This window comes from Sinocyclocheilus anshuiensis, unplaced genomic scaffold (assembly GCF_001515605.1).
Source record: "Sinocyclocheilus anshuiensis isolate Anshui unplaced genomic scaffold, SAMN03320099.WGS_v1.1 scaffold883, whole genome shotgun sequence".
In the NCBI taxonomy this organism is placed as follows: Eukaryota; Metazoa; Chordata; class Actinopteri; order Cypriniformes; family Cyprinidae; genus Sinocyclocheilus; species Sinocyclocheilus anshuiensis.
The window spans coordinates 399916-410671 of NW_015547678.1; the positions used below are offsets into that span (position 1 = coordinate 399916).

Genomic DNA, 10756 nt, shown 5'->3' on the forward strand with positions numbered 1-10756 from the left:
GCAGTCCAGCCATGCATGCCAAGATTTCTCTGCCTGCGTTTGGATCCCCCCTCCCTTCAAAAAAGACAGCCACAGGAGACCTTTATGGATAGGTACCGACTCCAACACACTCCCAAGAGTCCAAAATATAGAAGCTGGAACTGAGAATGTATGAATGAAAATGTATAGGCCACATTTAAGATAAAGTAAGCCAAAGCTTACAAATAAAGCTTACAAACAAATTTGTAAGTGTTATTTTATATAAATATATTTATTTTTTTCAATTATTAAATATTTATGCATTACTGTTCAAATGTTTGGGGTCGGTAAGATGACGGTAAAATCCAAATACAGTAAAAATACAATAAAAACGGTAATACTGTGAAATATTATTACAATTTAATATAACTGTTTTCTATTTTCATATATTTTAAAAAATGTATTCCTGTGATAGCAAAGCTGAAGACTGGAATAATGGATGCTGCTGTCACATGATCATTTTGAAATCATTCTAAAATGCTGATTTCTTATTATTATCAATATTATAAACAGTTGCAGGGCTTAATATTTTTGTGGAAACTGTGATAAATTTTTTCACAAGATTCTTTGATGAATAGAACAGAATTCAAAAACAGCATTTATTTGAAACAGAAATGTTTTGTAACTTTATTAACATCGTAAAATCTCAGTTTTGATCAATTTAATGCAGTGCGAAGTTAATAGTAAGCGATAAGTAACTTGCATTTTAGACATAATATTGTTTTTTCTATTTTTTGATAAACTAACTAAATCAGAAAACGAAGCCAAAGCAGGATCAACTGAACAGCACAGAGACTGAAAGTTAGTCCAGAATGCAGCAAACACAAAAAAGAAAAATATATACGCTTTTGAAATGCTGTTTAGCCCATCAGATTTGAGGACAGTGTAAAAAGAGCTTATAAGAATTAAATAAAATGTATACATTTATTTATGTTATTTACATAATTAAAATAATTAAATTTAATAAAACATAATTCTAGTCATTCTAATTTTTAAGTTTTATATAAAGTATAGCATGACACTGTACTTTTTGTGTGAAAATTATGTTGGATGGTATCAAACTTTATCTGAACAGTTGAGAGAAGAACTTGGTCAGCCGTATGTAAAAACTGACATTTGGGAGGAGTGCGTCCATATATAGCCGCAGTGGCTTTGTAATGATCAGCTGTATGAGCTGATAGATAAGCCCTGTACCTTTCCCACCAACACCCACAAAGACACGCCCAGCTCTGATACCAGTACACACACACACACACAGTCGTCTCTCACCTGCCTGTAAACCTTTCCTGCACTGTTTTCCTGTAACCAGCTCCTGCAACTTCAGTGATAACATTTCCTGATTAATCTCCATATGATCGGAAAAATATGTGGCCATTTAGGATGTGCACACACAAAATTAGTTGAAACTAACGTCTCACCTGTTTGTCACTGGGGAAGATGTTACTGTGCTTCAAAATACTCATCTCTGCGGCAGCGCAATCACCATTTGAAGCAAAAGCAGCTAATAAAATCAACGGAAAAAGCCTGTTGTGAGTTTGGTGCGGTTTTCTAGTGGGCTCTAATTTGCTTTAATTCATGAATGCAACACACTGCAGAGACTGCCTGGCTGCTCGCTGCTGTCCTGAGGAGGGATCCTGCCGTTGCCATAGCAGCATAGCCTCGGCTCCATGTGAGGGATACAAACACACCACTACACAAACCCTCGTATGGCGCACAGACACGCGCACACATCGAGTCTAACCCCCCACAGCGAGGGAGCTGTTGTGAGACTGTGTGGCGTCAGCCCCCATTCCTGCCCGTACCCAGCCCTCCAGCAACACTCTGCCAAATGAGCGTTGGTCTACGCTAACAAACCTCACCTAATACCACACGCTCCACAGCGAAAATATCACTGTCTAATTACGCTGCTGTTAACGCAGTTCTAGTGAATTTGAATCGCACAGTCGACACCTCAATTACATGCAATCAAGCCGTTTTAACCACGTCATCCCATAGAAGAGTGGAAGATCTGAAATAAAAGTATGATACCTCATTACAGGGAAAATTCACCTAAAAATGACATTCGATCATTATTTACTCACTCTGATGTCGTTCCAAACCTGTATGACTTCAGTTCTTCTGTGGAAGACAACAGAAAATATTCTGAGAAATGTCTTAATGTTTTTTTGTCCATACAGTGTAGGACAATGGTACGCAAGTGTTTGATTATCAACATTCTTCAAAAAGTCTTCTTTTACGGTTCACAGAAGAAAGTCAGTCATACTGGTTTGGAATGACATTTTCTACAATTAACTGCAAAGTAGGGGTGGGTGATATGACCAAAATCTTATATCATGATATGAGTAATTTTACTTCACAGTAACAATATATATCACAATATAGTTATTTTTGCTTTAAATAAAGTCTTTATGATATCAAAATTTTTGATACCATAGAAATTTGGTAATTCTTGTAACCAGTGTCAATATCACAAAAAACTAATACTAGCCTAAATAATAACTCAATACTCCCGTCCAGCACTCTATGAGGACCATCTTCACATGAGCATGCCTCTCTGACAGTGCACAGAATGAGTTCAGAATGAGCTAAATGAGTTATCTTTTGATGCTGATTGCGTTTCAATGGCTTAAAATTCATTTTTTTAAACGGTTATGCTTAAAAATGTGTGCAAATGATAAGTTTTCGTGACCACATAGCACAGCAATGTCACGTGACCGTGTAACCACGATAGAGATAATAGTCTAAAATCTCTACCGGTTGACAAATTTCTACCAGTTTATCATGTCTACCGGTATATTGCCCACCTCTACTGCAAAGGCACATTCATTTTTGAGGGCAATGTCCACTTCTTAAAATCCAGTTAGCAACTGATGAATAAACTCATAATACGTTAGACTTGGATGTGTCACAATATGGAAGAAAAGATCTGTCACCATATGCACTTCATTGTGACTTTAAGTCTTTAAGACTTTAAGTGACTTTAAAACTCCAAAAAAAGTCTATACTAGGGTTGTAACGATATACCGGTATGACGGTTTATCCCGGTTTGAACGTGCACGGTTATCATACCGTAAACATTTGCATATCTATGAAAAAAAATCTCAGTTTTACTCACTGAAAGATTTATTCGTCATAAAATTATTACTTCATAATTATATTCGAGTCTTACACACATGCTATACAGATAATGTAGAGTCGTGCATTAATTTGAGTGGTGACAGATATTATGGGAGTGGCTTGATGGAGCGCAGGAGATGCAGATAACATGATCTTGACCCTTAAGAAACTTTAATTAATGCTGTCACGTAACAAATCTGTTCAAATATAAAATAAAATGAATTGCTAATTACTACATTGAAATAAAAATGTAAAGCCTGTACAAATATTACAAATCGTGAATATAAATAATTGGGAAACATGTAAAAAAATAAATTAATAAAATAAAAACAGTGCACATTTCATTTATCTATTATAACATTTATGTAGTTGTGTTCGCTTGGCTGTTTTCTTATAAAAGTCCAAAAATTTGTCAAGTTTTTCGTCAGGTGTCTTTTTTAATTATATGATGCCATTATGTTGCTGTCTTGCCGCCAGCCAATCGCTGCATTGCTGATTGTGGTTTCGAGTATCGATACATAGCCCCTTTTAAACCAACCCATGAATGCGCAATTATCTCAGATAACTCAATCTAGCCATACTAATCATCAACAACAGGTGCGTTCGAAGAACCGAATTGGCCAGATCCTGATTAGCGCGATGATATCATCTAGGATGTGACATTTCATCTTGGATGTAATAAGTGACGTACGAAGAATGGGCCCCTGCTCTGAGAGAAAACGTAAATAAACATTTCCTAGTTTTATTTGAGAAAAACCATTGTCAAATACACTCTGAAACTCAAAGGTCCGCTACAACCTGTCAAAATAAAGGTTCGATTTAAATGATTGAAATTATGAGAGAAATATATTAGCATTGTACAATGTACTTCAAAGTTATAATAACAACAACAATAATAATATTCTTTATAATAAAATAATTTATTTAATCATTGTTTTCAAGGAATATCATGTTTGTCCATGTTTTAACTTTGCCAAAAATAACTAACCCTAACGTTGTAAATTTTCATTTAAAAACATTTTAAAACATTAATTAAAATGTTAAAGTGTGATATAGATATACATAAGGTGTACAACTTTATTTATTTATTTATTTATTTCAGAAGGGAGACTTTCATTAAAATGGTTTCAAGTTTGTTGTAATAAAGGATTTGTTCACTCAAATAACTTGTTCTTGTTCTTTTAAGAGTCATTGTTACTGATAAGAATTATAGTTTAATATCTACCGTGATAACCGTGAAATCCGTGATATTTTCTGAGACGATTATCATACCGTGAAAATCTCATACCGTTACAAACCTAGTCTATACACAAGTTTTGCAGAAAGGAAGATTATCCATAAATAACAACTTAAATTTCATATAGAAATATGTTTCTCTCATTTATAACACTTTTTTTTAATTTGGTCACTATTGACAACTTTTGCAATGAAAGAGCTACAAGATCTTCAAAACCATCTTTGCATTCCACAGGAAAAATAACAGCATGCATGTTTGGAAAGACATGAGGGTGAGTAAATAAAGACAGAATTTTCATTTTTGGGAGAACTATTCCATCCACGTCCAGTTTCTTCTTGCCTCCGAAGGCTGCGTACCAGCCGTGCAATGAATACATCTGCTGAGACTGTTCTCTTTGAAGGACCAACTCTAAAATGTTTAGACTGCGACATCACCATCTTCCATGTTTTTTAACCAGCTTTGTTTCCAACCCCCCAGTGACAACTCTTTCTTGACCCGGGACGCAGCGGGGGGAAGCCCAGATATTTACGAGACGGAGCAGAGTGTAATTTCCTGCCAGCCTCCACTAGTTCCGCTGAAAAAAACAGGAGAACGGAAGAACATTTCTCCTGGGAGACAACAGCCAGGCCGACTGAATGACTCTGACTCTTAAAGGAACAACACCACACGATCATTCATCTGTCCACACAGAAACACGCAAACAATGGTTCTATGTCATCAAGCATGCTTCATTAGGACAAATCTACATATAATTTATTAGCAGGAAGACAATAAACCACAACAGCTCAAAGGTCCACAGTCACATATCGCACCTAAGCAAGGTGTTATGATGAACTTATAAAGAGTAAAAAAAAAAAAAAAATGCAGTTACTGGGTATTTAGAGTAATGAATGGAACTGAGTTTACATTGGTCATAAAACAATTTAAGAAGAAAACTGTCATCCCTCTCAGAGACAACGCACACCAGCACAGAGCATGTTGCCATATTCATTTGCATAAAGCATGATAGAACCTGTTGTTTTGTACATGTTCTTGTTTTTACATTTAATCTTGCAAGATCTGTGCACGCTAATTCATAAAAGCTACACTCAAACAGAAGGAGGATACGAGAGTCACATTCATACTAAATACATTAGCTACATACACAGTTCTTTTATTTAAGTGACTGATGCACACAAAATTGACTCTCCATTTTCAGGGCTCACAACCGAAATAAGAGCAAGTTCATGTCATTGCATCACTGACATGCATAGCATGAGGCATGCGCATCACAAGACTTTTGTGTTAACTGAGAGCCTCCATGTCAGCATATACAACTGTCAATTTCAAATGCTAAAGAAGAAGCAATAAGTATATGGTTTATTGTTCACACTCTTCCTGTAACTCCTCCTGCAAATTAATTATTGTACCAACTTGTTGAAATTAAAAAACACCATCAGTAACATAAGATATAAGGTCCAGGTCAACCACTTTAGAAGTATTCAAACTACTGTTAGAAAGCATGGACAAGTTCTTGACAAACTTTGTGTACAGTCAAAGGGAAAGTGTGTGTACATTAAGTGAGTGAACAAGTAATGCCGAGGTGTTAATTATATTCTCAACATTTAATATTTGTATCACACGGAAGCATTAACATGTGTGAAGATTTATATAGTGTGAAAGTGAGTGTTTTTCAGAGAAAGTGTGTATGTACTGTCAGTGTTTATCTGGTTGTAGTTACAAGAGTCATTATGCCCACTTTCTACTATCCCAACTATGAGTACACCATCTGTAGTTCTCTTGAAAAGTGTAAATACTGTGGCTCTGTTTATTTGAGAAACATTGACTCCACCCAATGAGGTGTGTTTGGGACATGGCTACCTGTTTGGAAGACCAATGGTGGGCAAGTGTTTAGGAAAGCTGTTTGTAAACAGTCATTGTTTCATTAAAGGCGAAGTGTGTAATTTTTGCTGCACCAAACTGAATTTGGAGCCACTAAATAAAATTCTGCAATTCCATCTGGTACCACTAGTGGTGCTAAACTTGCAAATTTCACCTTTAAAAGAGAAACCAAAGGAAAGCCAGACAGAACATCTTCAAAAAGCAGTAGCATAGAGGGGAATGAGTGGACATGAAACGAATTACCAGCTTCAACAATAAATGAACAAACTGCAAACCCAGATATTACTCAAGCAGAATACAAAAGTGGGCCACCAGATTTAAAGATAACTGGCAGTTGATAATCACATATATGGCATACATAAAAAAAGGTCTGGTAAAAGTGCATATTAAAGATCAAATACAACAATCATCTCACCAAGTAGTCAGATCAGAAATGCTGCAGATGATGTCACAGCACTTAAAAGAAACTGTAACCGTTTTAAAGTAAACGATCAAACTTCAAAAGAACTTTACGTGTGATTTGAAATAATCAGATGGAAACTGGTTAAACCAATTAAAGCAGGACCATTTCAGTCAGGGTTTGATTCATCCGAACACTATCAGATGATACGGCACCACGGAACCCTTTCACTTCGGGAATGATAAGACAACAATCAGACAGAGCTAGTGACGAGCCTGCTCGACTTCATCTTCAAAATCAGCCTCCATGAGATTCTAACGCCCTCAGTGCGAGGTAATATAAGGGCCACAAACAACTAAGCCATTAAGTTTTTATCTCCTCTGGCTCTGGCTCAGGCCCTCCTCAGTAGTTTACCTACATCACTCAAACACCTCCAGCTTATCTGAAGCGCCTTCGCTTTGCGTGCCGCTGCCTCAGTAATCACCGGTAGCTACGTTCAGTAGCTCAGTAAGCTTCTTACGCCCTTCCCCTCCAGATTAACCGTTAGAGGCGGCAACAGACGTGCTCAGTTCAGATAAAAACACAGCACCTGTGTGGACAAATACTGCAGGCAGCCAACCACGAGCCGGCTTGCTGCACGCACACACACATGCTCACACACAATGCACAAAGTTGATTGTCCTAACAGAGGTGGGGGAGATATCACAGAGTGAGAATAAAGAGATATGAAAATCCATACATCAGCTAGTAATATTACTGATTAACTTCAGGATATGATCACAATCCGTGGCATTGCCATGTCACAGCAACAGAGCAAAAAAATCTGCAAAAATGCCCTCTAGAGAAATGAATCTTTCAACTTCTCCCAATTTCTTTCTGACCTTCACGGACACTGAACTAGTTTTGTCGTCTACATGATCGATGAAGCGTCCTGGAAAAGTGAAAATAAGGAGCGTGTGGCGCATTCACATCTGCTACAGACAATCTGTGACCTTACATTGCAACTCGGAGTCCAACAAACCAAAACAATCAATTCCAACCATTTCACATTTCCTTGTACTTGGTCTTTATTTACTTTCTGAGAAACAACCGTGACAGCACTAACAGCAAGTCACTGTCCTTCTTAACATCTCTAATGCAATTCAGAGAAAAATGCATCAAACCGTGTAATTCATCAGCAGTGGCATGTCACCCTCTGCTTAACTTTTCACTGAATAACCTTCCTTATGCTTTACATGCAGGACAATTTCAACATACGACAACAATGCACAAACTTGATCATCCCGTAAACAAAAAATTACAATTTTGTTATCATTTAGTCTCTATTGTTAGATGTTAGGCACAGTCTCAGTCACCATTGACTTTCACTAAATGGAAAAATTAAGCAATGAAAGTGAATGGTGACTGAGTCACTAACATCTCCTTTTGAAAGATAGAAAGTCACACAGATTTATAACAACATGAGGCTGATTAAATAACACAGATTTTTAATTTTTTGAGTAAACTATCCATTTCAAGTGACATATAAAAAAAAACATTGTCAGTATATTTAAAATACACATTCAACTCAAAATAAGTAACATGGACCAAGCTGAATTGCACACTTACCACAGGAGATGAAATTCTGCAGCCAGGGCAGTCACAGATTGGAGGATGTACTTGTAAGATTCCTTTGGACATAAGTGTCTTCAGACTTTTCCCTGAAAACATTTAAACAGTCGTTAACCTTTTAGATTCCATAAATTATATGCACACATGGAGTACAAAACAATCTAGCATTCAAATACAGAATTCATTTCACGTTAGCATCATGCAACAAAATCAGCTTTTAAAAGAGTCATTCAGAAATGGACCTGCATCTGATGACTCCAACTAAACTGTACCAAATGCATCCCTTCAGTGACTACTTTAACAACTCCTGCAGTCATCCACCCATCTGTCAAACTCATCCATGGGACAGTGTCACCGTGCAACAAAAGTGTCTTAAAAGGACATTCATTTTATTTATAGTAAGTGACCAAGAGTAATACCCAGAGTGCACATGTACAAAATTAGTCTTAACCAAAATGAACTGTTGTCCGAAAGAAGACTTGAAACCTCTGGAAATAAACTCAAGTAAACTGTATAAAATTCTTTAGATGAGCTGGTAAATCAGCACAAAGTTATTACTCATACAGTAACTTATCAAAATATGGCATTTCCCTCACTTTAAATCTTCGTAAACACAAGCTGCTTCATATGATAATGTGCCACTGTATCTTATCCTGATGTACTGCACTTTAAAAACAACTCAGTATAGACATGTACACCACTACCTGAACATTATATTAACTATAAATCGATTTTTAAAAGTGTATTGATTTATTAATAATAGCAACCTACTAAAGACGAAAACTTTCATTCGAATGCAGTCTTAAAATTAGTAAAGTAAAAATCAGTGGCAACCTGCAGAGATAGGTTTGTTGTACTTATCGACCGTTAACTGATCAAGAAAATCGAGTTAAAACTCTGAAAAGTCCTAAACTGAATAGAAATGACAAATTGTCGACACGAACTGAATGGATGGAAATAAAAATGTTATTAAGACAATGATAAAAACACGAACCAAAAACAATTTAGTAAGCAGATATCTCACTACAGAGTTACTACACATAATATAACGTCAAGTTTGGTGTTTTAGACCTCATTAAAGTGTACCGGTTGAAATCTTTGTAAACACAAATTGCTTAATCCATAACTGCTTGATAATGTTTCACGGTGTCATAATCCTGCTCTACTCCACTTCATTACAAAACCAACTTCAGGTAGAAGTGAAATTCAGCCAGAAAAGTTTTAAATTCAAGTAAAAATCTTTTTCTTTACTTTAATATATGTACAGTCCACATGCGTAAAAACTACTTTTCACCTTTTTTCACAACAGTGCGAATCCAAAGCCGTTCGACTCAAAGCACAGTGAGCTCTTGTCAATGCACTAAAGTCATTGCTCTTCAGCAACTCGTATTTTTATCCCTAAAAAGAGCAGTTCTATTAATTCACGAACACGACGGAGGCTAAATGAACCCTTATTTCAAAGGCAATATTCATTCGGCTGCACGCGGCACTGACTTACCTTTGTGCCTAATGCTCCGTTTCCAGTCTTTGGCTGTCTCTCTTCCACTCACGAACTGGAACTCGTTTGGGGTGAGCCACTCAGCCCGGTATTTGATGGAGGGCCCTTTGCTGCCCTGGCACAGTTTGTTAATGTACAGTAGTGCTTTGTTTTCCCCGCATTCCACTTCAATACAAGGCTCCCCGTTGTCAAAAAACGGCTGAAAGTCCGGGATAGACGAGAAGCTCTCCAGCATGAAGTTGTCCGAGTGGTGGTGAAGGTGCTGCTGATGCAGCGCGGCGTCGCGAAAGCCCAAGTACGCGCGCTGGTGATGGGCGAAAATGTGATCGTACGGCGGCGGATGAGGGGTCACCACGGGGATAGCGGTGGCATTTAAAGGGGCCAGGTATTCGGGTTGGTTGAAGGCGGCTAATGCCATGGCTTCTCCATCCAGTCTCTCCTTTTTGATGGCAGGCATGTTACCCGAAGCGCAGCGCCGGTAACGAGTGATTAGCAGTTCATGCGTCCCAACTTGTGTCCCTCTTCGCGGAGTTCCAGTCGCACCGGTGTGTTTACGCACGACTCCCGCGTCGCTGGCTGACAGCAGAGCGCTTACGTTCAGCCATTCACCACTTCACTCTTCTCCTCAGTGCACTGCTCGCATGACGGGTCTCCCTGCGCTCCTGCCCACCACATCTAATCGGACTAATGCCTGACATCTCCGCCAGATATTAACGCTGAGCGTGCTTTAATGATTGTTTATCCCGCGTTTCCTTTAAAATAATCACTATGGCAACTTCTCTGTGTTTATTTCCTCCGTCAACTCCAGTGCTAAGTTTATTTCTCTCCAGAAAGTAATGAGGACTGCATAGGACTAAGATATTTTAACACATAATAAAGCGTGTGTATATTTAGTGTAGATCATGTAAAAGTTCAGTAGTACATGCACAGTGGGTAGTGAGCCAGACTGGCTGGGAGCATTTTTATATCTGACGAGGATAGAAATAATTATGCT

At 37.7% G+C, this 10756-nt stretch overlaps 1 protein-coding gene across 2 annotated transcripts in view; it reads right to left on the minus strand.

Moving 5' to 3' along the window:
• The window catches only part of LOC107703057 (sterile alpha motif domain-containing protein 11-like), a 59747-nt gene extending 49403 nt beyond the window's left edge, over nucleotides 1-10344 (minus strand). For both annotated transcript variants that reach the window (XM_016505548.1, XM_016505547.1), the window contains exons 1-2: nucleotides 9763-10344; nucleotides 8262-8353 (exon numbers count right to left, since the gene is read on the minus strand). In XM_016505548.1, coding sequence (XP_016361034.1) covers nucleotides 8262-8353; nucleotides 9763-10219 — 549 coding nt within the window. In that variant the 5' untranslated portion in view covers nucleotides 10220-10344. The remainder of the gene's footprint in view (nucleotides 1-8261; nucleotides 8354-9762) is intronic.
• Nucleotides 10345-10756: the final 412 nt, after the last annotated feature.